The following is a 27,842-nucleotide window of genomic DNA, read 5'->3' on the forward strand; positions in this document are numbered from 1 at the left end:
AGAGAGAGAGAGAGAGAGCGGGAGAGAGAGAAAGAGAGAGAGAGGGGAGAGAGAGAGTAAGAGAGAGGTTGCAACATCGGAAACACACTCCCCCAGTATGCACAGCGCAAGTATGAGAGAAAGAAAGGAAAGGAAGGGGAAGGAAGTTGTTCGGAGGTGGGGTTAAGAATCAAGACAGAAGAAGGTGGGAGCGCAGGAATGGCAAGAAAAGCGTAAGCTAGAGACTAAGGGATAGGGCGTAAAGTGAAGAATGCAGGGGGCAGGAGTTGGTGAGGGCCGATCAGAGGAAATATGTAGTAACTGTGAAGTGAAGTCTGTAACTAAGTCCAAAATGCAACTTTAGAGGCTGATAAAGGAGGGCTTTGACCGAGAATCAGGAAGAGGTCGGACTCGCCGTGAATCATCTTGTGAACAGCACGCCTGCTGTTTCGAGTTGCGACAGGATGTGGTGAGTGCTGAAGTGACGTACTGGATGAACGAAAAGCACGTGCGATTATCATGCGAAGGGGTCAGACTAAGGGCAGAAGTGAACCGTCCCAGGCTGGTGTGTGCAGTCTGATACCGAGAGAACTGTTCGACCTGCGCCGGAGTCTCTACTTGTCAGCGCGCTGTATCGTGAGCACAGCAACAAGAGTTAGACGTCTACTCTGGAAACAGATTTGAGGTTAGTGTTAAGAACATCTCAACGTACCCTGCCCCCACCCCAACAACAGCCCCACCCCACGCCTCCATTATTCGCCAAAGCTCTCTCGACAACGGAACGGAAAAACGGAGGAATCGAAAGTCAGTGTTCACTGGGTGAGAGAAAGGAGAGGCGGAATTGGAAAAAGACACAGTGCCGAAGGGACATTACAGAGCTGGAAGAGTGGTGAGGGACAGAGTGCTCGTTCGTGTGTGTGTGTGTGTGTGTGTGTGTGTGTGTGTGTGTGTGAAACAGAGAGGGACAAAGAAATCAAAGAAAGGGAGGGGAGAAGGACAGAGAGACACAGAGACAGAGTTAATGGATTGAGACACGGAAGTATCGGTACATAATTGTGCAGCGAAATGCACGGTCTGGGGCCGATAGAGTAGTAAGGTCCTACAATCCTGTGTCGAACTCACTCTATTTGTAATCAAAGGACGAACGTAACTAATTCCTTATCACATCAAAGTTGCTGGTGAACGCAGCAGGCCAGGCAGCATCTCTAGGAAGAGGTACAGCCGACAGAGCGTCGGTGTTCAGCAAAACGATCTCCGGCCAGAGAAAGCAGGATCTCCCAGTGGCCACACATTTTAATTCCACATTTCATTCCCTTTCTGATATGTCTATCCACAGCCTCCTCTACTGTAAAGATGAAGCCACACGCAGGTTGGAGGAACAACACTTTATATTCCGTCTGGGTAGCCTCCAACCTGATGGCATGAAAATCGACTTCTCAAACTTCCGCTAATGCCCCACCTCCCCCTCGTACCCCATCTGTTACTTATTTTTATGCACACATTCTTTCTCTCTCTCTCTCTCTCTCCTTTTTCTCCCTCTGTCCCTCTCTATACCCCTTGCCCTTCCTCTGGGTTTCCCCCCCTCCCCCTTGTCTTTCTCCCTGGCCTCCTGTCCCATGATCCTCACATATTCCCTTTGCCAATCACCTGTCCAGCTCCTGGCTCCATCCCTCCCCCTCCTGTCTGCTCCTATCATTTTGGATCTCCCCCTCCCCCTCCCACTTTCAAATCTCTTACTAGCTTTTCCTTCAGTTAGTCCTGACGAGGGGTCTCGGCCCGAAACGTCGACCGTACCTCTCCCTACAGATGCTGCCTGGCCTGCTGCGTTCACCAGCAACTTTGATGTGATAAGGAATTAGTTACGTTCGTCCTTTGATTACAAAGATAGTGAGTTCGACACAGGATTGTAGGACCGAAGGGCCTGTACTCTTTTTGTTTTGTACTGCTCTCTATTCTCTGACTTATTCTCCATTACGGACAGGGGTCGGGGAGGGGGAGTGGGTCAAAATGCTCGATCTATGTGTGGGAAATAGAGCGAAGCACATACGCAGACCAGACGTTCCTCACTGTATCAGGAATCACCTGGACACGACACTAGAGACAGCAGTGGTAAGGACGGTCAAAGCGCCAAAGAGCTGCACTGTTGGAAAACTCACAGAAGGGAAAAAAAACTGGGTGCAAAAAAAAATCTACAGTAATAGACTGTAAACAGAAGTAGTATGCAGCTGTCAATTGCAAAGGAACGAAAAGTACACAAAGAGCAATCAATGTTACAGCAGATAAGCTTTGACCAGCGACCAGTCAGCGTTTGCCATTGGTTCCCAAGAGCAAACTAAAGGGAGGCAGTTGCTAGCGCAGCGGCCATCCTCTGAGTAGGTTTAGTCAGAGGGGAGGCTTTAGCTCTTCGAGGCTTCTCCGAAGAGAGGCTTCACTCACAGAATGTAAACCAAAGTAAAGCTGAAGATTTTCTATCTTTCTCTTCTTTATACCTGCTCAGCTAGGTCAGTGGGGATGACAGGCAGGATAGTGAAACGCTTCTCTTGCTGGATGTGAGATGGTAGGGAGAGCTCCAGTGTCCCGGCCGACGACAGCTGCGAGAAGTGCTCCCAGCTGCAGCTTCCAATAAAACCCCGTTCAGGAGATGAAACAGGGACTGGATGAACTCCGGATCAGTCGGGAGGCTGAAAGGGTGATAGAAAGGACATACAGTACAGACAGGTAGTTACTGAAGGTGCAAGACACAACAAACTGGGTGACAGTCAGGAAGGGGAAAGGTTGAAGGAGCCAGGACAGAGTAGCCCTCTGGCCATCCCCCTCAACAACAGGTATATCACTCTGGATGCTGCCGAGGGGAGATGATCTAACGGAGGAAAGAAATAGGCTCCGCCTCGTTAATTCAGAAGGGAAGTGGGAGAAGAGGAACGCCGTGTGATAGAGGATTCGTTAGTTAGGGAAACGGACAGGAGCTTCTGTGGGCCACAGTGAGATGCTAGGATTGTATGTTACCTCCCGTGTGCCTAGGGTCTGGGATACCTCGGACTGGGTCCAAAGCATTTGTAAGTGGGAGGGGGAAAAGTCAGATGTCGCGGTCCATGTAGGTACCAATGAGATGGGTAGGACGAGGTTCGGCATAGGGAGTTTAGGGAGATAGGATATGAGTTAAGGGCAGGACTCCCAGAGTTGTCATCTTAGGCCTTCTACCCGTGCCACTTGCTAGTGAGGCCAGAACTAGGAAAATGTCGCAGTTGCTGAGGAGTTGGTATAGGAGAGAGGGATTTTTGGATTATTGGGCTCTCTTCCATGGCAGGTGGCACCTGTATAGAAAGGACGGATTGCGCCTGAACTGGAGGGGGACTGATATCCTAGCGGGAAGGTCTGTCAATGCTGCACAGTGGGGCTTCAACTGGAGTTGCAGAGGGATGGGAAACAGAGTGTGAGAACAGTTAGTGGAGAGGTTGTGGAGTCAGTTGTTGGTAAGACTTCAGACAATTTAGGAATCAAAAGCTAAGCATCGTGCGAAGTGTTTCCTGAGTTTCCTATATTTTATAGCAAAAAAAAATGTATTGGATGGAAAGGCGGATAATATTGCTGAAGATGAGAGACAAACAGAGGTAATGTGTAGTGATGAGATGCCTTTGATTGGACAATATTTCAGTCAGTAGTGTCAGCTACAAAGTAAAAAACGGACAAAATCGGAAAAAAGACAGTATAGAAAGGAGTTACTGAATGTGCAAGACACGGCAAACTGGGTGATGGTCAGAAAGGGGAACGGATGAAGGAGCCAGCACAGAGTAGCCCTCTGGGCATCCCCCTCAACAAGAGGTATATCACTCTGGATACTGTCGATGGGAGATGATCTAACAGAGGAAAGGCACAAATTCGGGAATGAGTCTGTCTCTGTGACTAGAAGGGAAGTGGGAGAAGAGGAACGCCGTGTGATAAGGGATTTGTTAGGGGAAATGACAGGATGTTTTGTGGGCCAGGGCGAGACGTCAAGATGCTGTGTTGCCTCCCGTGTGCCACGGTCTGCGACAACTCGGATCGAATCCTCAGCATTCGTAAGTGGGAGGATGAACAGCCCGGGGTCGTGGTCCATGTAGGTACCAATGGCATGGATAGGACGAGGTTCTGCATGGGGAGTTCAGGGACTTAGCTGGTATGTTAAAGGGCAAGACTCCTAGCATTGTGATCTTAGGCTTGCTAACTGTGCCACTTGCTAGTGAGTCCAGAGCTAGGAAAATGACACAGTTTAAAACGTGGTTAAACAGTAGGTATAGGAGGGAGGGATAAGATTTTTGGATCATTGGGCTCTCTTCCATGGCAGGTGGCACCTGTAAAGACAGCAACACACATCAAAGTTGCTGGTGAACGCAGCAGGCCAGGCAGCATCTCCAGGAAGAGGTACAGTCGACGTTTCGGGCCGAGACCTTTCGTCAGGACTAACTGAAAGAAGAGCTAGTAAGAGATTTGAAAGTGGGAGGAAGAGGGGGAGATACAAAATGATAGGAGAAGACAGGAGGGGGATGGATGGAGCCAAGAGCTGGACAGTTGATTGGCAAAAGGAATATGAGAGCATCATGGGACAGGAGGCCCAGGGAGAAGGAAAAAATGGGGGGGGGGTAACCCAGAGGATGGGTAAGGGGTATAGTGAGAGGGACAGCGGGAGAAAAAGAAAAAATGTGTGTATATAAATAAGTAACGGATAGGGTACGAGGGGAAGGTGGGGCATTAGCGGAAGTTTGAGAAGTCAATGTTCATGCCATCAAGTTGGAGGCTACGCAAACGGAGTATAGAGAAGTCAATTTTCATAATGTTCATAAACCTGTACAGAAAGGTCGGTTTGCGCCTGAACTGGAGGGGGACTGATAACCTAACGGGAAGGTCTATGAATGCTGCACTGTGGAGCTTAAACTAGAGTTGCAGAAGGATGGGAATCAGAGTGTGAGAACAGTTAGAGGAGAGGTTAAGGAGGCAGATGTTGGTAAGACTTCAGAGAAACTTGGGAATCAAAAAGTCGAGGATGATGCGAAGGGTTTCCTGAGTTGCATGCTCTTAAGTGCAAAAAATGCATCGGTAGGAAAGTCAGATAATACTGCTGAAGACGAGGCAGCTAGGTTACAAACCGAGGCAATGTGTCGTGATAAAATGCCTTTGATTGGACAAAAGTTCAGTAAGCAGAGTGGGTTGCAACGTAAAAGGCTGTCAAAATCCAAAAAAAAAGTGCGAATGCGGGACTGAAGGAGTTATGTCTGAATGCGCGCAGTACACGGGTTAGGACAGATGAACTTGCAGCACAGTTGCAGATTGGCAGGTATGATGTTGTAGGCGTCACTGAGTGATAGCTGAAAGATTGTAGGTAGGAGCTGAATGCACAAGTGTAACCATTGCAACGGAAGGATACGGAGGAATGCTGAGGTGGTAGCATTGCTGTGTTCGTAAAAAAAAAAATAAATCAAATCACTAGAAAAAAGTGACATAGCGTTGGAAGGTACTGAATCATTGTGGACAGAGCTAAGATACTGTAAGTGTAAACAGAAACTGATTAGATTAGATTATGAGTACACACAGTTCTCTTTTATCGTCATTTAGTAATGCATGCTTTAAGAAATGATGCAATGATTTTCCATAATGATATCACGGAAACACATGACAAACCGACTTAAAAACTAACAAAAACCACATAACTATAACATATAGTTCCAGCAGTGCAAACAATACCGTAATTTGATAAGTAATTTGATGAGTTGTATATAGAGCCCAAAGCAGTACGAAGGATATTACAACAGGAGTGAGAATATTCATGCCAAACTTACAATGCAACGATAGTTTCTGGTGCTGGATTCCCAGATGGGGAATTTGTAGAGCGCCTGCGGGATGGCTTTTAGAGCACCCAGTGGTTGAGCACACAAGAGAACCAGCTATTCAGGATTAGATGTTGTGCAATGAACAAAAATTGATCAGAAAACGTAAGGTAAAAGGAGGCCCGAGGGAAGAGTGATCATAGTAACATCGAATTCACACCTAAACTTGTGAAGGAGAAGATAAGGTCAGATGTATCACTACTAGAATTGAGGCGTGAGAAGAGAGTTGGCCAGAGTCGAATGGAAATGAATACTGGTAGTGATGACGACGGACCAGCAATGGCTGGAATATCTGGAAGCTATTCGGAGGGAACAGGATATATACATCCCAAGGAGGAAGAAGTATTCGAAAGGAAAGGTGAAACAACCGTGGCTAACAAGGAAAGTCACAACCAACATAAAATCGAAAGAGAGGGCATATAATAGAGGAAAATTTAGTTGGAGGTTAAAAGATCGGATAGCCTTTAAAAATCAACCGAAGGCAACCTGAGAAAGTCATTAAGAGCGGGAAACTGGAATAGGAAAGTAATAATTTTGAAGGGAACATCAACAATTTCTGCAGATACATAACATGTTAAATAGAAGGGAGATTGCAGATCGCACCGCTAGGAAACGATGCTGGAGAGATAGCAATGCGGGACCACTAAATAGTGAAAGAACTGAAAAAGTATTTTGCTACAGTTTACACTGTGAAACGCACTAGCAGTATGGTTAAAGATCCAGGTGTCGGGGGGTATGATGTGTGTGAAGTTACTATAAATAGAGAGAAGGTTCCTGGAAAACTTCCTGGAGGCTGAAATGTCTGAAGGGAGGTAGGTCACCTGGTCCAGATGGTGTACACGCCAAAGTTCTGAAACAGGTGGCTGAAGAGATCGTAGAGGCGCTAGTATGATCTTTCAAGAATCAGTAGATTTTGGTATGGTAATGATTCTGAAAGACTGGAAAATTGCAAAAATCGCTCCACTCTTCAAGGAGACAGAGACCAGAAGAAAGGAAACTATAGGCGAATTAGTTCGACCTCAGTGGTTGGGAAGATTCTGGAGTTGATTGGAGGGAGATGATAATATAGGCCGTAGTCATGATCGTTTCCACAAGGGATAAATTTTGCCTGAACAAACAGTTGGAAATATTTTGAAGAAATAAGGAGCAGGATAGACAAAGGAGAATCGGTTGAGCTTGTGTACCTGGAGTTTCAGAAGGCCTTTGATAAGGTGTCATACATGAAACTGTTTAACAAGCGATGAGACCATGGTGTCTCTGGAAATATCCTAGCATTATAAGGCAGTGGCTGATTGGCAGGAGGCTACGAGTGGGATGAAAGTGAGCCTTTTCTGACTGTTTTCCTGTGACTTGTGGTGTTCCACAGGGGTCTCTGTTGGGACTGAGTCTTCTTACGTTATATATCAATGGTTTGCATGATGGAATTAATGGCTTTGTTGCAAAGTTTCCAGATGAGTGGTCGATGGGGAAGGTAAGTTTTGAGAAAGTACGGAGGCTACAGAAAGACATATTGGGAGAATGTGCAAAGGACTGGCCGATGGAATACAGCGTTGGGAAGCGTACTGTTGTACACTGTGGTCAAAAAAATAAAAGAGTTGACTATTTTCCAAATAGAGAGAACAAAATGACTTGCAGCGGGACTGAAGAGTCCTTGTGCAAGATTCCCCAAAGGTTAATTTGCAGGTTGACACTACGGTGAAGGAAGCAAATGTAGTGTCAGAATTCATTTCAACAGGAACAGAATATAAAAACAAATACATAATTTTGATACTTTATAAAGGACAGCTGAGGCGTCACTGGTTTGGGCGCCTTATCTTAGAGAGAATGTCTTGAAACTGCAGAGGCTTCAAAGAATGTTGTCAAAAATGATTCCATGACTGAATGGATTTTCGTATGAAGATTGTTTGATGCCCTTGGGCCTTTGTACACTAGCATTCATTAGAATGAGGGGAGACCTCATTGAAACCTGTCCATTAGTTCAAAGCCTTGTCAGAGTGGATGCGGAGAGGATGTTTCGTATGCTGGGTAAGTCTAAGCCTAGAGGACACAGCCTCAGAATAGAGGGACATCCTGTTAGGATGGAGATGACGAGGAATTTCTGAAACCAGGGAGGGGTGCATCTGTGGAATTATTTGCCGCAGGCTGCTGTGGAGGCCAAGTCTTTATGCATATGTAAGGCGGAGTTTCATAGATTCTTGAATGGTTAGACCATCAGGGCAGAGAGAAGGCAGGAGATTGGCGCTGGGATGAAAATTGGATCAGCCATGATGACAAGGCGGAGCAGAGTCCTTGGGCCGAATGTCCCAATTCTGCTTCTATATCTAAATGGTCCTATACCTTATGTTCAGACAAAAGGCAAAGGAAACTATTTATGTGCGCGGATCTATGCTTCCCAGACAGAATGCTGGATGGATAGATAGATAGACCGATAGACAGAAGGCAGGAGGGAATTAGTGAAATAGTGACAGAGAGAGAGAGAGAGAGAGAGAGAGGCGGGAGGGGGGAGGGAGACAGACAGCGAGATCTGTTGATAGATGGTCTGTAGGTAGATAGACGGACAAATAGATAGATAGATAGATAGATAGATAGAGAAATAGAGGGGCACATAGATAGATAGATAAGTAGATAGCTTGATAGATAGATAGATTAGATAGATATATACATCGATAGATCGAATGAAACAGGGAGTGAGATGTGCCTTCGAAAATACAGTCCCCAGTATTGTTTTTTGTGCATAGGAGAGGGGACGTGGAGTGGAGGGGAAGTTGAGCGGCGACAGTGGGGTTAAGAAAGAATAGAGAGGGATGGGAGCGATAAGTGGTAAGATAGGAGTGGAGTAGCGACAGAGGGAAACACATAGAGGGGAGAGTGTGGATGGGTGTGGTGAAGACTCCTGAACGGAGGAAGGCACGCAGAAAGTAGGAGGCGATACCAGAAACTAACTGCCTAGATGCAAATTTATTGCCGGATGCCAAAAAGGGCAGGTTTGACCTCAAAGCAGGAAGACATCGAATTCGCCAGGAAGCATCTTGTACAGAGCCTGTACGGGTTTTGAGAGATGGGTTGATGGTGGTTGGTGTTTGAAATGAACAGGATGTATCAGCGATTAACACTTGCAAGAGAACAGACAAAGTGCCGAAAGAACGGTCTCTGCAGCTGCGCAGAGATCGCGTCGGGCTCACGGACGTTCTGTTCTGTGGAACTGGCGAGTGGAGCCACAGTCAGAGGCCTAATCTGGAAACAGGTTTGAGGTCACTGTAATAGCATCTCAACGTCCCCTGCCCCCACAGTTCCCTTCAACGACCACCGTGCCAACCCGATCTTCCCAAGCTCCCTCGTGCGTCAGCCGAATTAAAATTTGACCTGGGAACAGAGACAATCAAATGGAAGCGCGAAGGAAGCAAAACTGAGGTTTTAGTGGGTGAGAGTAGGGGTAGGTAAAATTCAAACCGACGCGGTGCCAAAGCGAGTTAGTGAGGGGGAGGAGTGGAGAAAGCGAGACCGCGAGCGAGAAAGAGAGTGCGAGACACACACCAAGGCTGGAGGCATAGAAACATTGGCACATAAATGTGCACGGAAAGGTGTAATCTGGACACTGTTCAGGGGTAAATAGTGAGCTAAGTTGGACCTTTGATTACCAAGGAATTGACAGCATTGTGAGACCAAAGGACCCGCACTCCATTAAGTTGCTCTGTCCTCTATTTTGGAGATGGGGAGGTGCTTTAAAAATCCCTGGCGTGCTGCAAAGTGAGCGAAACAGATGAACGGCACTGACGATCTCGCCTCGGCAGGAGGGACGGTGCTGCATCAGGAGACAATTCGAACTTCACCCAATGGAATGAGGTAGCGGTAGTGATTGCCGGGGCATTGATAATTAGCTATCAAAAAATCATTAGTCTATGGCACGACACCAGAGAGCTGGGAAACTGCAAAGCGCCTCATCTCTTTAGGAAAGGCGGAAGGCAGCAAAAAGGAAATTGCAATACTTCTGGCCTGATCTCGGTGGTTTGGAAGGGGTTGCAGTCAGTTGCTAACGGTGAGGTTTTAGAACACTTTGTGACGCAGGAAAATATAGGATAGTCAGCATGGTTTCCCTAAAGGAAAAATTTGCCTGACGAACCTGTTGGAATTCACTAGAACACTAGAACACCACAGCACAGTTCAGGCCCTTCGGCACTCGTTGTTGTCCCGACTCATATTTGAGGATATTGCAAGTAGGATAGTTAAAACTGATGTTGTATATTTGGACTTTCAGAGTGTCACACTTGAGGTGCTTACCAAGTTAAGAGGGCATTATATTACAGGAAAGTTACTGGCATTGTTAGACAAGTAGTTGATTGGTAGCAGGCAGCGAGTTGGAATAAAATGATCCGTTTTTTTCTGGTTGGCTGCCACTGACAGGTGGCGTTTCACAGGGGTCAGTGTTGGGACAGCTTCTTTTATGCTGTATGTCAATGATTTGGATGATAAAATAGAATGTGTTGTTGCACTGGAAACGTCTCAGGTTGAGTATTTTGAACTGTTCTGGGCCCCCTCATCTAAGAAAAGATGTGCTGGCATTGGAGAGGGTCCAGAGGAGGTTCACAAGGATGCTTCCAGGAATTAAAGGGTTAACCTACGAGGAACTTTTGATGGATCTGAGTCTATACTGTCTGGAATTTTCAAGATGAGGGGGAATCTCATTGAAGCCTATCGAATGCTGAAAGGCCCAGATATGGTAAATCGGTAAAACATTTTCCCATGGTGGGGGAGTCTAGGACAAAAGGGCGCAGCCTCAGGATAAAAAGGCGTCTGCTTACAACAGAGATGCAGAGGACTTTCTTTAGCCAGAGGATGGTCAAGTTGTGGAATTTGTTGCCACAGGCAGCTGTGGGGGACGGGTCTTTGAGTATATTTGGACAGAGCCTAATAGGTTGCTGATTGGACACGGCATCAAATGTTACGCGGAGAAGGCCGGGGAGTGGGTCTGAGTAGAGGAAAACAAGGACCAGCCATGATTCAATAGCGGAACAGACTCGGTGGGCCAAATTATCTCATTCCGCTCCTATATCTCAATGTTTTATGGTATAAAATACAAGTGACAACAGAGGCCAGCATGCTGCCAACCTCTGAAGTGCTACACTGTCGGGGAGTTCATGCGAGCAAAGATATAGATCCCGAAACAAATCCTTTCGGTAACAGGAAATAGTGAGGAAAATAAATTTGCAGCTCGGAAATGCAAAGGAACGACATCTATACAATGAAGAACATAAGACAAAGTGCCAGAATAAGGCCATCTGGCTCATCTAGTGCACTGCGCTGTTCAATCTTGGCTGATCAGTTTTTCCCTCCTCAGAGGAGCGTCCATTTCGAACAGAGATCCGGATGAATTGTTTCAGCCAGAGGGTGGTGGATTTGTGTAATTCGTTACCACAGGCAACTGTGCAGGCTGGGTCGTTGGATATACTTAAGGCAGTGTTTGGCGGGTCTTTGATTCGACACGGCATCAAAAGTTAAGTGGAGAAGGTCGGGGAGTGGGGCTGAGGAGTGAGGGGGGGGAGAAAAGGATCAGCCACGATTGAATGGCGGCGCTGACTCGGTGGGCAAGATCGCTGGTATGTGTCGTGGTCTAAAATACAAGCGTTAACAGTGGCCAGCGTGATACACACTGCCGAAGAGCAACACTGTGGGGAGCCTCATGTGAAAAAAGAGCTAGATATAAAAAAAGTACTTTCGGCAACAGGAGATAGTGAAGAAAGTGTATCTGAAGCTGTGAGTTGCAATGGAATGACATCGATACACAGAGACCCATACGACCCAGGAGCAGAATTGGGCCATGTGGCCTAATGAGTGTGCTTCGCCGTTCAATCATGACTGATCCTCTTTATTTTATTAACTCCTCAGCACCAGTCCCTTGTCCGTATAGAGCTTATCCGCTTATAGGCTCTGCGACATGCTGCTCTAAAGACCATCTCGTAAACATTCAACCAATTCACTCTCTTGGGTCTATTACCAAACTGATTTTCCCAATTTACCGGCAGGTTAAAATCTCTCAAGTCTCTCAGAAAATGTCCACATCGTTTCGATTTTCGGTTGTAATCTGTACTCGATACCACAGCTATTGTTTGGAGGTCGGTATATACTGCCGTCAGGTTCATCTTATCTCGCAGTTACTTAACCCACGACGTTTCAACATCTTACGGTACAGTGGCACGCTTTTCTAAAGATTTGATTTCATTCTTTATCAGCACAGCCACGTCACCCCCTCTATGTGCCATCCTTTCCCTCCGACACGGCGTGTAACCTTGGGCATTCAGCTCTCAGCTACAGCCATCCTTCAGCCATGCTTCTGTGATGGGCATAATATCATATCCAACAGTTTGCAAAATTGCAACAAGATCATCACATTATTTCTTATATTATGTGCATTGAGATATAACACACTGAGTACTACATTTGCTACCCTTTTATATTCTGCATCCCCAATACTAACTAATACTCACCTGCTGCCCTGCTGGCTGCAATTATGCTCTGTCATAATCTGTCGGCATCTGCCTGCCATTCCTGACAGTCTGACTGCACACTGTGTTTGATTCTTAACCATCCGTCCGACCCTCACTCCCTTCAGTCCAGTTCCCAACCACTACCCCCGCCAAATTAGATTAAACCCTCCCCAACAGCTCTAACAAACATTCCTGCGAGAATATTCGACCCCTCGTTTTCAGCTGCAACCGGTCACTTTTGCAGATGTCAAACTTCCCCAGAAGAGATCCCAGTCGTCCAAGAATCTGAATTCAGGCTCCCTGCACCAGTTTATCAGCCAGGCATTTATCTGCCAAATTCTGCTGTTTCTATCCTCACTGGCGCGTGGCACGTAGGAATCCAGAACTTCCTACCTTGGAGGTCCTGCTTCTGAGCTTTCTGCCGAGATCAAAATTCTCCCTTCAGGACCTCATTGTTTTTTACCCTTTCTATGTCATTGGTACCAACATGTGCCGAGACATTTGGCTGTTCACCCTCCCCCTCCAGAATATTGTCGGCAGGATCCAAGACGTCTCTGACTAATACCCGGCCTTCCCGTCCACGTCCACAGAATTTCCTGCTTGTTCTTCTGACTATTAAGTCCGCTAAAACTAACGCTCCCCTCTTCCTCCCCCCCCCCCCCCACACTTTCCCTTCTGGTCTATGTCCCAGCGCTCGGTGCCAGTAACCTGGTTTCCCTGGCATTCCGCTGGGAGGTCATACTTTGGAAAAAAATATCCAAAAACGGTATACCTATCACTCAGGACAAAGGTCACTGGAGTGCTCTGAGCCAACTGCCTATTCGCCTTCTCATTCCTTCTCCTGACCGTCAACAAGCTACCTGCCTCCTGCAGTTTAGGGGCGATGAAGTTCCTGTGATCCCGATCAATGATTTCCGCATTCTGCTGAGAGAAAAAGATACAAAAGTTGAGCTAAGAGGCAAACACAACATGTGTGTCCATATATGACTCCTGGGAGAATAGTATGTGGATAAATCGATATACGCAAGACGGCACGACTTCAGGATTGAAGGGCGTCCTTTTAGAACTGAGATGCGGAGAAATTGCTTTAGCCAGAGGCTGGTAAATCTGTGGAATTTGTTGCCACGGGCGGCTGTGGAGGCCAAGTCATTGGGTGCGTTTAGGGCAGAGATAGATTGTTTCATGATTAGCCAGGGCCTCAAAGGGAATGCAGTGAAAGCAGGGGAGTGGGGATGACTGGTAGATGTGGATCAGCCCATGATTGAACGGCGGAGCAGACTCGATAGGCCGAATGGCCTACTTCTGCTCCTATATCTTATGGTGTTATGGTCAGATGGTCTAATTCGTCACAAGACAGTGAACATCGTATCCCTTGTAATCTGTATTGGGTCCATAACCTCGCTGCTGCCTCGCCTCATTCCTATAGACTCTGTGTCTATCATCTGAGTAAATACCAATGAAATAGAAAGCTCATGTAAGATTTCCGCCATCTATTTTGTTCAGGTGTATAGATTACTATTCAGATTTTTCAGAGGACTAGTTTTCTCCTTTGCAATTCTTTGAGTTGAGAGCAATGACTTCAGCCAAATGTGGGTTCATCTGTGGAATTCGTTGCCACGAAGGGTGGTGGATGCTGCCGTTGGGTGTATATTTCTGGCAGTGAGTAACATATTTTAGATGGCTACGTAGCTTCAGGATTACAGGACGAACCAGGAATATGGAGTTGGGGAAATAAAAGGAAACAACCGTGAGCGAATGATGCATACACTCGATGGCCAAAAGACCCAATTGTGCTCCTACTGTATATCTAATTTCTTGCCATAACTGAATGAAGGCTCCTTCGCATCCCATATCAGGTGTTGTGAAGAGCCAGGGACGATTACAGACTTGCCCACTGAGATCATTAGATTTGTCTTCAACATTTAAATTTTCAGTGAGTTTTCATTTTAGGAACTTTGGGCAGGAATGATTTGTTATCCTTTGTATTGCTAACTTGGTTCATTATCTCTCTGGTTAAAGTTAGACCTGCGGTGAGAGGTTTATTGGAAGAAAAGCCAACAACTGGAATCAAACCACGACTGAAGGCGGGGGAACAGCAACAAGCGAACCAGTCCGAGGTCTGACAGCATCAACTGGAGAGAACCGTTCTGACACACAGTTCCTGTTGATTCAGTCAGGAGAAAATTCGGTGAGTCTCATTTACTCAGAGCCTAGTCCTTTGGAGAATACATATCTGCGCAAAAGAAGATATAAAAAAGTTGGGTTGAGACTGAATGCGCCCAGAGGTACCAGTTATGCCTGTGTCAGACCAAGTTGCAATCATTGCAGTCTGGTAATGTGCTGGCAGCAGCCCGCTCTTCAAAACGACTTCCATTCCCTCACGGTGTTTGCTCATTTCAAGGCTTTGCATCTGCCGAAGCGGCTTTTTGACTGTTTTAATATTCCTTACTTGGCTGTGTTACGTCATAATCATTGCAAAATGCCAACGAGATGGTCGTTGTTCTCTGGTTAAACCATTTCTGTAATTTAAAACTACCATATATTCTTCAAATGTTAACCATTCCTTGCAATTCACAATTTTCTAAGTTCATTTCATGCTTTAATTTGTTTTGTTTTGATGTAAGATGCAATACATGTACAGCCCCCTGGTAAGCCTCAGGCTCGCTCAGCTCTCTTTCGTCTAGGGGGAACAGCCTTCGGTCCCGCAAAACTGGGTAATCAAGTTTGTGTGGGTGCTGTGTGATGTACCCTACCCCGTCAAATAACAGACAATACACCATATGCGATTAAATGATTACTCTTTATAGATCTTACTAGAACTATGTAATTAATAAAGATAAAATACATAAGAAAGCAAAAGGCGCCAAACTTATCAAAGTTCAACCACTTCATGCACAACCGTTGGACTCAATGAACGGGGTCCTCTTTCTACCATGCGATCTCTTCCGACCTCCTCGGCCTGCCCCCGCGACAAAACACGGTGGTCGACCAGAGCGCGTCCGGCACGTCCTTCCACTTCTTTTCTCCTCCCCAAAACAATGGGCCTCGGACTCCAGCTCGGGGTCCGTTCCGTTGCCCAGCTTACAGCATGGCGTCTCCTCTCTCTGTCCCCGCCGCGCTTTCTTCCCCGAAAGCCCGCGGAAGCAATAGCTTAGAGAGACACAAGAAAGAATAACATCTATTCTAATTGGTTAAAAAATGAATACAATCTCATTATCAGTAATATAACGCAAACAAACTGCGCGAGAGAGAACTTTCTGAACCGTTAACGCAACAAAAAAGCCATTTTATTCTTACATAACAAAGAAGCCAATTATATTAGCCTCAATAGTAAAAAAAGGAAGAAACTCCTTACAGTCTCCCCCCCACCCCCACGAAATTTAGTCATGTCATCACGACTTCTAATTAACTCGCCAACAATTCCTGCAGACACAAAAACCCATTCCGGGCACAAATAGTCGCATGATTCCCCAAACTTTAGACCGTACGCCCTATTCCACGAGCCCTACATAGGCCAACCTATCTGGGAGTTTCCTAATCCCCCGAGATCTCCATACCCCCTCACCTAAACCCTTCAGGCTCGGACACTGCTGGGGATACCCCGGGTCTGCTTGCCAAATCCTCTCTGAATCTCTCACTCATGCCCCCACTGCAATGGGTTAGCAAATAAATACAATTCTCTTATCAGTAATATAACTCAAACAAGCTGCTATGGAGAACCACTGTCTCAGCAGTTAACATCAGAGAGAAGCCATTTTTAACACCTTAGCAGTAACGTAAAAGAAGAAACCCCTTACACGTGGTTTCAATTTGCTATAAATTTGCCATTTCCTTTGCAATCTGTCCTGCACTAAATATAATATTTCTCAAAATGAATTCTTTCTTGAAACATTCTTGTTCTGCGTGAGGCTGAATGTGATTCAGAGCATGCCTCTGTCAGGGATCAGATGGAAGGATGATGCAGTGTGAACTGATCATCATCAGGGTTGCCTTCTCAGTATCAGGATCGGGTATTGACTGACTTGAGCCGTTGGGACGGAAATAGTCTCCGGAGCCCAAAATAAGGAGAGACAACATACTGTACGCTTTTGTGGTCTTTCATTACGGACCTTGAAGAGTTAACTAAAGTCGTAAATGAAGCAAGGTCAGTGGATGTCGCACATTGAATTTCAGCAAAGTCTTGGACAGGTTGTCATGGAAGATCGGGCCCTGTGCAGTCCAGCAAGAGCTGTTTAGATGGATTCCAAAGCTGGTGGTGACGGTGTTCAAAATGGAGGCAAGACTCGAGTGGATTGCTGCAGGAGAAAGAGTTGGGTGCTAATCGCAAGGCTTGACCAGTAAATTTACGAATGACAGAAAATTAGGTGCTGTCGATAGTAAAGATTACTGTCGTTTATTGAGGATCGTGATGAGTTAGGTAAATGGGCAGAGGAGTTTGAAATAGAAACCAATACAAATACGTCTTGGAACTTTTCGATGTCAATTCCACGTAAGGATGTGGTAGTGCACTCGGCAGTGTAATGGACCTGAGGGATCTAGGAGTACACGGTGGGGAGATAGGTGTTTAGCTCACTGGAATTTCGGTCTGGATATTGAGTTCAGAGGTTGGGGCACCATGTACAGTTGTATTTGGTGAATCTGTGCTTGGGAAACTACGTGCAGAGTTCATCGCTCGGTTAAAGCAAAGTAATGGGTGAACTGGTCAGAGTGTAGAGAAGATTTATGATGTTGTCGCCAAGACTAAAGGCCTGAATTACAAGGGAGTGGGGTCCGGCTGGGTCTTTACTCCTTGGGACATAGGAGAATGAGCAGTGACTTTAAAAAAAAATGATGACGTTTATGAGACAAGGGCAGAGGAAACCAAAAATAGGATAATAGATATCGGATGTGAGGGAATGTCTTAAAAGGGGCACGGACAGCAACTATTTCATTCAGAGATTGACTATTACAGTGCCTACATAAAATATTCTCTCCCTTGGAAGTTTTCATGTTTTATTGTCTTACAACAGTGAATCACAGTGGATTTAAAGTGGCTTTTTTGATCAGCAGGAAAAGACTCTTACGTGTCAAGGTGAAAGCAAATCTCTACAAAGTAATCAAAATTAATTACAGACATAAAACACAAAAGAATTAATCGCAAAAGTATTCAACCCCTTCTAGTCAGTATTTAGTAGATGCACATTTGGCATCAAATGCAGTCTTGAGTCAGCGTGGACAGGTCTCTATCAGCTTTGCACATCTGTACATTACAGTTTTCTGCATTCTTCTTTACAAAACTTCACAAGCTCTGTTGGATTGCATGGGGAACGTGAGTAAACCGCCTATTTCATGTCCAACCAAAAATTCTGAATTGGATTGAGGTCTGGACTCTGACTTGGCTATTCTAGGACATGACATTTGTCTTTTTTTTTTTTTTTTGCCATTCCTGTGTAGTTTTGTTTTTATGCATGGGGTAATTATCCTGCTGGAAAACAAATCATCTCCCACGCAATAACTCTATTGCAGTTTGCATCTCACTTTCCTGTAGGATTTCCCTGTATTTTGCTGTATACATTTTACCCACTACCTTCACAAGCCTGCTTCAGAAAGCATCCCTACAGCATGGTGCAGCCACCACCGCGCTTCACAGTTCCGATGGTGTATCCGTGCCAGGTCGTTTTGGAAACGCGGACTTGCCCGCTGAACCGTACTAACTATCACAAAGTGTACCTAACTGCCGCCTGAGCAGTTCACTGTATCGTACACAACTCGCATTTCTTATACCCGGGATAAAACGCGCGCGCGTGTGTGTGTGTGTGTGTGTGATAGACAGAGTCTGTGTGTGTGAGTCTCTGTTTGTATGCATATATGCATATATGTGTGTGTGTGTGTGAGTGCGTGTGAGTCTGTGTGTGTGTGCGTGTGAATATGTGGTGTGTGTGAGTCTCTGTTTGTGTGCATGCATGCATATGTGTGTGTGTGCTATTCTGTGTGACTGCGTGTCTTTTTTTGTGTGTGAGTGAGGCTGTGTGTGTGTGATAGACAGAGTCTGTGTGTGTGAGTCTCTGTTTGTATGCATATATGTGTGTGTGTGTGTGTGATACTCTGTGTGTGTGAGTGCGTGTGAGTCTGTGTGTGTGTGTGCGTGTGAATATGTGGTGTGTGTGTGTGTCCGTGTGCATGTTTGTGTGTGTGTGTTAGTGTGTGCGTGTGTATGTGTTTGTGTCTGTGTGTGTGTGATAGACCGAGAGTCTATATGTGTGCGTCTCTGTTTGTGTGCATGCATGCATATGTGTGTGTGTGTGTGTGTGCTACTCTGTGTGACTGCGTGTGTCTTTTTTTGTGTGTGAGTGAGGCTGTGTGTGTGTGTGTGTGTGTGGGCGCGCGCGCATTTTTGCGTTATAAAATTAAGATGGAACATAAATTCTCATGGCTAGGTACATAGAGACAAAGATGCATAACAACGTCACAGCAGCAGCTTGACCCGACAACTCCATACATTGGACATATTTCCTTTCACAATTTTTTGCAGGGAAGAAAACAAACTGAACAACCGGAAAGGAGAAAAGAAACAAAAGCAAAAGGCAGAAAATTACACGGGGACTCAGCAGGTCAAATAGCAGCTATGGAGCAAAATAAATACCCAACGGTTCTGTTAGAGAGTCTTCATCATGAATGGAAAGGAAGGGGGCATTTGCGAGAATAATAAAGCAAAGTAAGGGTGGGGTGTGAACTCTTCAAACTGGCAGGTGAGAGGCAAAAACAGGTGACATTTAAGGTGGGTATTCGAGGTGACGTGAATGAAGAAGGTGATAGATGGAAGAGGTAAAGGGTTGAACATGCAGGTTGTCTTATCTGACAGGGCCGTGGATCACAGGAATAAGCGAATAAGAGGGCAACCGATGAAGAGTAAAGGGGAGGTGAGATGAACAGAAGTGCTCATCGGTAACCAGTGTGGGGAGAAGGTGCGAATAGACGGGAAGTAGTCACAAGGTAACTAGTATGGGAAATGGAGGAATAGAGACGGGGGTAATTATTAATGGAAAATAGCCAAGTCCATATTCATACCATCACAATTACCAGAGATTCTGCGGATGACAGAAATATACGACAACACCCATAAAATTCTGGAGGAATTCAGCACCTGTGGAATGAAATAAAAATTCGAAGTTTCGGGTCGAGACACTTCAGCAGGACTAGAAAGAAAATACGGAAACCGGGAAAAAGAAGGTAGGGTAATGGTGTAGTGCACGCTGGATGGTGTGAGGTGCATGCTGGTGGAGGAGGGGGAGGTGGTGTGATGCAGAGTTGTCGGGCAGCGGCGATGAAGTGAGATACTGGGAGTTAGTAGATGGAAATATTAAAGGAGGAATCTGATTGGTGGTGACAGAAACGGGTGACAGGTAGGGCATGGGAACACGTCATCCTATGTTCCGATATGCACGAGTCAAATGAAACTTCATTCAAAACTGCACACATCCTACTTAAGTCTCGTATGATCGTTCTTTTTTTATTTTATTCTTTCACATATTTAGATATGTTTTCAAGGTGACGTTTTTATTGTCCTCAAAGGTGTACAGCATCCTGGGTGATTTACGACATTATTTTTAATTAACACAGCAACGCCATTCCCTCTGCCTTATCTATCCTTTCGATACAATGTGTATCCATGGACATGAAACTCCCAGCCTTAATCCGTCAGCCACGATTCCGGGATACCTGCAACATAGTGTCGGCCAGTCTGCAACTGTGCTGGGAATTCATCTGTCCTATTCCCTGTACTGCGCGTATTCATATACAACACCTCCAGTCCTGCATTCACCATTTACGATTTTGTCCCCTCATGCTCAACCTTTTGATTCTTAACTTTGCATAAGGTCCTACTGCCATCTGCCTCAACTAACAGCTCTGACATTGCCCTTTTCATTCCCCTGCAACTCTAGTTTAAGCATCTCCGTGCAGCATTAATAAACCTACCCGCTGGGATATGTGTCCCTCTCCTGTTCAGGTGCAAAACGTCCCTTCAGTACGGGTCACACCTTCCCTGGAAGCGAGCCTAATACACCAAAAATATCATCCCTCCATGCTACACCAAATCCTTAGCCTCGTATTGAACCGCATCATGGTCCTATTCCTCGGCTCAAAATCTCGTGGCACGGGGAGCAATCCTGAGATCACAACACTGGAGGTCCCGCTCTTTGACATAGCAGTTAACTCTCTGAATACACTTGGTAGAATCTCATCACTCGTCCTGCCTATGTTCACTCCCCCTCCTCAGGGTGCTAAGAACTCGATCCGAGTTATCCCGGACCCTGACACCCGGGAAGCAACATATTACCGCGAATCTCGTCATCGCCCACAGAGCCTCCTGTCCGTTCCCTTAACTAATGAATCCCCCAGCACCGCAGCTTGCTTCTTTTTCCCAGCTGAGTCCCAAAGGCAGACAAAGCGCCAGAGAGCCAGCCACGGTGATTTTCCTCTTTTAGATCCCTCCCCCAAAAACAGCACCCCGACAGTATCCAAAGTGACATTCCTTTCCCCTTCCCGAATGGCACAGAGTATCCCGTGACCTCCACCTTGGCTGTAACTACCTCCTCTATGTGCCCTATCTACCACACCTTCACCCTCCCGAATAATCGGAAGTTCATCCGGTTCCAGCTCCAGCTCCTTAACGAGGTTTGTCAGAAGCTGCTGCAGTATGCGTCTCTCACAGTTGCAGTGGCCGGAGATATTGCAGGTCTTCCTGCCTTCCCACATCCCCCAAGGTGAGCATTGAACTATACTGCGTGTCAGCCCAACGTAACTGAACTGACAGAGAGAAGAGGAGGAAAGAACTTGAGCTTTTCATTCCTCTGCTTTCTCCGAGTGAATCCTCTCTTTTCTGAAGTCTCGAGGACGCTAAAGCCTTAGGAACACCACCAACGCCGCCCCCCCCCCAACTCTGTCCACTCAGAAGGCGACCCTTGCGAGGATGTCCGCTGCGCTTTCCCCTGGCTTCCTTTAATTTGCTCTTGCAAATCAATCCCAAACGCCGGTGGCCGCTGGTCAAAGCTCCATTACGCTGCCGACAAATGTCGCTGCCTTTTATCCTCGGGAACTGGAACTGATTGAAGTCCCCTGCTGGAGGCAGAGAGAGGTCGAGGGAGGGACGCAGTTGGAAACACAGTGAGATCGGACAACTGTACACTCATCTAAATATTTACTACCGCACACTGATCTCGATATTATTTAGTCTCTGTGTTACTGTACCGCAGGTCCTTTTTGAAAACAACAACAACAACAACAACAAATATCGTCAGTGGGCACTTCAAAAAGGAAAAGAAAACATTGCTGCTCCATCCGAACAAAGAAGGAGCTCTTGCTGTTTCAGAGAATGGGAACCCCGCAAACATTTTCATGGATGCTAATTCTCGTTGCCACCACGTGGAAATTCTGTAAGTTTCTTTTGTAAATTCAAGACCACGGTAAAGAACTTGTGAAATGTCAAAACGATTATGCGCAGAGGTCTTATTTTATCACTAATCCTTATTCATAACATAGATACACAAAGAAGTGGGGCCGGTATTTCCAATTATTACAAGGAACACGCTCCCGGATCCATTACATCCCTCTTCAGTAGATCCAGTAAAACCAGAGATGGCACTTTCGCTAAAACTCCAAATCTTAGAGGCGAAATCGCAACTTCAGCACTCCAGTTGGGAACATCTTTGCTAATTCTTGGAAAAATCCAAATAGGATTCATTCGATCACCACACGCCTTCTTGTCACTCCCCTGGGATTTGTCCACCCATCTGCAACCACCTGTCCGAAACCGGGCCATGCCAAGTCTGCGCCAAACAAACGCTGCGAGAGTGTGCGTGAACTTCATACGGAAACGAACTAATACTACAGATAAGGCACCCACGCTCACTTAGCTCGGTGTTAGATACGCCGTTCCCATCTGTGACTGATCAGTTCGAAATTTGCAGGGCGTCGTGTCCTTTCTTAGAGGAAGTGGGGCAGACTGGATGGCCGAGCTTGCAGCAGAGTCCAGCGCTTCTACACCCTGTTAAGGATCGGAGTGGGATGGGGAAGGTTTCTGTAAACTGTTTCTGATCCATTTCCAATTCTCACTCTGATACAACGGTCCGAAATAAAGTTCCTTGATCGAAATCTCACCCCCTATGGCCTCAGCATGCTATTGTGAAACTTACCTACGCCTCGAACCTTTGCGTAGAAACGCTTGTCCGGTCAAATAATAGTAATAAAATAATAATAATAATAATTGACACGGAAGCAGTTTCCTTTATCCAGGTCGGTAGATCTTTAGGGGATGAGGAAAGAGATGCTGAGAGAAGGTTAGTTGGAAACGATTTCACCCGGCGGTAATTGAGTACGTGGAATGCACTGCAGGAGAGTCTGATGGGAACAGAATTGCAGGGGTCAAATTAGAAGAGTATAAACTTTATATGACTCTATTGGTTAATATCAGGACCACATCTTTGGAAGGATGGAATAGTCTTAGGACCAGTGGGAATAACACTAGTCCACCTGGTGCGGCAAGATTCGATCCTTTGATTGCTTACTCTGGAACGAAGGAGTTGAAAGGGACGTGGCTGAAACATATTCAGAAAGGAATGTTGTTTTAGAACAGACCGCAGAAAACCCTCCCCATCTCAGAGGCAGATAAAATAGAGGTCAGAGATCTGAGAATAGAAGATTAACAGCGATCCTGAGGGATCCATTCTTCACCGAGACAGGGGTGGGCATCTGGAACACACTGCTGGAGACAGCAGTGGAGTAGATTCGTTAACATCAATTAGGACGTATCCAGACATAGAGTTGAATCATCCAGGCATTGCTATCAACCGGTTAACTGCTGGAAGATGGGGTTGATACAGATGGGTGCCCAATATTCTTCACAGCAACAACTGGAGTCAGAGAGTCCGATTATAATACAGCAGGGAAACAAACGGTACATAAGATCAACATGCAGATCAGAGTCTGATCCATTTCCCTCCAAAAATATCTTGTCTTAGTTACGTTATGTGTCGCGTCGTATCAGGTAACCAATCATGTTCCCATGATTATGATTATTCTTGACTTTTTTCCTGAAGAATTGATGTGCCTTTTTATTCTTCTGGGCATTACCTTTAAAGGCCTGGTGACCACATCCATTACTATCCATCACCTGGCCCCATGGTTTCACCTGGCCCCATGGTTTCACATGACCCTGATCGGAGAGTTAAGCAGGTGCTTCACTTTTGCTCCGAGGTATCTGCAGGCCACGAAGGGATGGAAAGTTTTATACCTAAGGCGATTATTTCAAATATCCTCAGTGCCGATGCCCCATCCAGTTCAGTTGGCAACATGTTCAACGTGGTGTAAATACTCGATTTCCTATTAAAGCGCCCGCAGCCCCGGGCGCTCGAGTGTTTGATACACCAAAAATGGAGAAAGGATTATGTGCACTGATGCTGTTTATGTGTCTCATGGCTTTATACAGCTCTGGATGTCACCCTCCGTCTCGGACGGTCAACCGAACAGCGTCCGGTCTCGTTGAACCCTTCTGTATAACGCAGCTCTCTGATTCCAAGTTTTTATCCGTTTCCAGGTCGGTGGAATGTCAACAAGGAGATTTGTAACAGTAGGGATGACGTCATCCAGCTGAGCATGATGAATAACTCTGCCGCTTACATCTACACCCAGAGCGAAGAGTCCGACCAGGTGGCCATCGAATATCTCGCAATGGAGCGCAAAATTAATAATACGCTTGACGACGCATGGAGGAAGGCACTTTGCCTACGACAAAGCGACCCGCAGCTGAGCAAGGTCCCAGTGCCCCAGGGGCTCAGAGAACACCACGTGGTGGCCATAATTGCCTACACGCTAGAGAGCCCATTCTATAGCCAGTTCAATGAGGCGGTGAAGTTGTACGGGGAAAACGATTTGGTCTACGCGGAAAGATTTCCCTTCAAAGGATTCCAGTACCTTCTATCTGTTGCCATCGAGAGACTGAGAGAGGAGTTGGGTAAGACACCCCAGCCGACCTACAGAAGAATGCAGAAAATATCCTTCGGTAAGGTGGGATTTAGAATGAAATTTGGCTATTTTGCTTCGTCCTCTCGCAATCAAAGGATGGAGAAGTTCGGCAAAAAAACAGTATTTACAATTTTCTCTCGGTACGGTGCCCAGATAGAAAATTACTCGTTTTTCCCCGCTCAGGAAGAGGTTCTGATTCCGCCATATGAAGCGTTCAAAATCACGAGTTACGAACCGCGTACTGACGGAGTGGATATTTCTCTCCAAACGGCCGGGGAGGCTGGGATCAGGGTAAGGGTGGAGAGGGGCAGTGAAGGCGTGATGAGGGTGCTGCGGTATGAGGAGGAAGAGACTCCGAAGTGATCCATTCTCCCACTTGCGTTGACGTCTTCCCTTGCGCTGTTGCCCTTTCTGTTGGGTGCAATGTGCGGAATGCTCGTGTCTCCGGTTCGCGCTTTAGGTAAGATTACAATAGCACATAGGGGAGGAGGGAGGATTAACAAACAGATTCGACAAAGAGTAGCCTTCGTGAAGAGCAAATGTTAGTCTAACATTTCCAGTCCCAGACCCTTCGTTAGATTTTTTTTTTTTGTTTTTGAATTTCCAACAACGTGTGCCTCAGTTATAAGATTGTTCCACACTTGCGGCTGTCTGGTCCTATCGTTTTGCTGCCTTCTTTCCAATGTCCCGCAGGCTTTGATGTGGCGCCGACGGGCCAAACTGACTTCGCTATCTGTGCTCTTCATAATACTCCTTTTTAGTCCATCTCCAGCCTATTCAAAGGGAAAATTCATGGTTCTGTGCGATAGTTCTGAACCTTCACCTGCCCTCTGAGACACGGCTGCAAAAGAACACGTCTCACTTGCTTTCTTAACCACCGTAGGTACCTCTTCGTTAAATTTCAGTGTCCGTGTACACCTGCAGTCTGATCTACTCTCAGGAATTCGCCGCTGGTTGTGTGGTTTCTAGCCTCCCCATTCCTCTCAAAATTAATTCACCATGCGCACACACACACACACACACATACACACACACACACATACACACACACACACATACACACACACACACAAACATACACTCACACTCACACTCACACACATACACACAGACACACACACACACACTCACACACTCACACACTCACACACATACACACACACACACACACACAAACACACACACACACACGCGCGCACATACAAACGAGCGCGCACACGACCCTTTTTTCCCGATTACTTTTCATAGAACCATAGAACCATAGAAACTACAGCAGAGAAACAGGTCTTTTGGCCCTTCTTGCTGTGCCGAACCATTTTCTGCCTAGTCCCACTGACCTGCACACGGACCATATCCCTCCATACACCTCCCATCCATGTATCTGTCCAATTTATTCTTAAATGGTACAAAAGAACCCGCATTTACCACCTCGCCTGGCAGCTCATTCCATACTCCCACCACTCTCTGTGTGAAGAAGCCCCCCCTAATGTTTCCTTTAAACTTTTCCCCCCTCACCCTTAACCCATGTCCTCTGTTTTTTTTCTCCCCTTGCCTCAGTGGAAAAAGCCTGCTTGTATTCACTCTATCTATACCCATCATAATTTTATATACCTCTATCAAATCTCCCCTCATTCTTCTACGCTCCAGGGAATAAAGTCCTAACCTATTCAACCTTCCTCTGTAACTGAGTTTCTCAAGTCCTGGCAACATCATTGTAAACCTTCTCTGCACTCTTTCAACCTTATTTATATCCTTCCTGTAATTTGGTGACCAAAACTGAACACAATACTCCAGATTCGGTCTCACCAATGCCTTATACAACCTCATCATAACATTCCAGCTCTTATACTCAATAGTTTGATTAATAAAGGCCAATGTACCAAAAGCTCTCTTTACGACCCTATCTACTTGTGACGCCACTTTTACGGAATTTTGTATCTGTATTCCCAGATCCCTCTGTTCTACTGCACTCCTCAGTGCCTTACCATTAACCCTGTATGTCCTACCTTCGTTTGTCCTTACAACGTGCAATACCTCACACTTGTCTGTATTAAACTCCACCTGCCATTTTTCAGCCCATTTTTCCAGCTGGTCCAAGTCCCTCTGCAGGCTCTGAAAACGTTCCTCGCTGTCTACTACACCTCCAATCTTTGTATCATCAGCAAATTTGCTGATCCAATTTACCACATTATCATCCAGATCATTGATATAGATGACAAATAACAATGGACCCAGCACTGATCCCTGTGGCACACCACTAGTCGCAGGCCTCCACTCAGAGAAGCAATTCTCTATCACCACTCTTTGGCTTCTTCCTTTGAGCCAATGACTAATCCAATTTACCACCTCTCCATGTATACCTAGCGACTGAATCTTCCTAACTAACCTCCCATGCGGGACCTTGTCAAAGGCCTTACTGAAATCCATGTAGACAATATCCACCGCCTTCCCTTCATCCACTTTCCTGGTAACCTCCTCGAAAAACTCCAATAGATTGGTCAAACATGACCTAGCACACACAAAGCCCTGTTGACTCTCCCTAATAAGTCCCTGTCTATCCAAATGCTTGTAGATTCTGTCTCTTAGTACTCCCTCCAATAACTTACCTACTACTCACGTTAAACTCACCGGCCTATAATTTCCCTGATTACTTTTCGATCTTTTTTTAAAGAACGGAACAACATGAGCCACTACCCAATCCTCCGGCACCTCACCCGTAGACAGCGACATTTTAAATATTTCTGCCCGGGCCCCCGCAATTTCAACACTGGTCTCCTTCAAGGTCCGAGGGAACACCCTGTCAGGCCCCGGGGATTTATCCACTTTAATTTTCCTCAAGGCTGTTCCTTCGCAGCCTATCTCAGTTACAGAACAATATCGCCCTTCGGGCAAAGACGGCACTTGCAACAACAACTCTATTATTGTTTCCTCCGCAATATTATTATTGGCGACTATGCCCTCTCCAATACACATCCAACACCATGGGGTGTAAATTGTTTCAGGATATTTTATATTTCCAAATTGGACCTCAGACTGGTTTAAGGAAAGTGAGCTGGACTGGCTCCAAGCTTGTTGACCCGGCCAATGCAACTGCGTCACAGGGATAGAATATCCAACTGCGGGCTTTTTCGCGTAACTCAGGGGAAGACGATTCACTCAGTTGGCACTAAATTCCGTTCCTCCTGTATCAAATTAAGAGACCACATAGAGTATGTCTGTGATCTTCTGCTGTGTAGCAGCCCATCCGCTGCAAAGTCCGAGGTGTTTTCCGTTCAGATTTTATCTTCTCATACAACTGTTGTCTGTACCGCGCTGATGAAATCTAATCGAGAGAAATGCAGGCGAATGAAGTTTGGGAGCTCTGAGGAGACAACGAGCGGCAAATTCCTGAGACGAGATCAAAGTACAGATGCTATTACAGTTACTAACGTATTTTCGCACACACAACCGCCGCAAAAATGGATGGTTCATGTGTTTGCGTGTGTGTGTGTGTGTGTGGTGGGGAGGGGCGGGTGGAGGT

General features: G+C 46.1%; 1 protein-coding gene across 4 annotated transcripts; it reads left to right on the forward strand.

The window, feature by feature from the left end:
• Nucleotides 1-167: 167 nt before the first annotated feature.
• On the forward strand, nucleotides 168-27,842 carry LOC140207192 (GPI-linked NAD(P)(+)--arginine ADP-ribosyltransferase 1-like). 4 transcript variants are annotated; one of them, XM_072275551.1, is made up of 5 exons: nucleotides 168-664; nucleotides 14,342-14,510; nucleotides 18,834-19,531; nucleotides 21,556-21,735; nucleotides 23,895-27,842. In XM_072275551.1, the coding sequence occupies exons 4-5, from the start codon at nucleotides 21,675-21,677 to the stop codon at nucleotides 24,683-24,685; spliced, it is 852 nt and encodes a 283-aa protein (XP_072131652.1). In that variant the 5' UTR covers nucleotides 168-664; nucleotides 14,342-14,510; nucleotides 18,834-19,531; nucleotides 21,556-21,674; the 3' UTR covers nucleotides 24,686-27,842. The 4 variants fall into 4 exon arrangements, 3 of the variants coding, with proteins under 3 accessions (XP_072131652.1, XP_072131651.1, XP_072131653.1); XR_011888527.1 differs by lacking the exons at nucleotides 18,834-19,531; nucleotides 23,895-27,842 and adding an exon at nucleotides 21,842-22,526; XM_072275550.1 differs by lacking the exon at nucleotides 18,834-19,531.

The sequence above is a fragment of the Mobula birostris genome, chromosome 13 (genome assembly GCF_030028105.1).
Source record: "Mobula birostris isolate sMobBir1 chromosome 13, sMobBir1.hap1, whole genome shotgun sequence".
Taxonomy (NCBI): domain Eukaryota; kingdom Metazoa; phylum Chordata; class Chondrichthyes; order Myliobatiformes; family Myliobatidae; genus Mobula; species Mobula birostris.

Excerpts from the sequence above, each read along its gene's own strand:
- LOC140207192 (XM_072275551.1), top strand. The coding sequence starts at position 21,675 with ATGGGAACCCCGCAAACATTTTCATGGATGCTAATTCTCGTTGCCACC. Across the intron at positions 21,736-23,894 it reads TGCCACCACGTGGAAATTCT|GTCGGTGGAATGTCAACAAG; the intron begins GTAAGTTTCTTT and ends ATCCGTTTCCAG.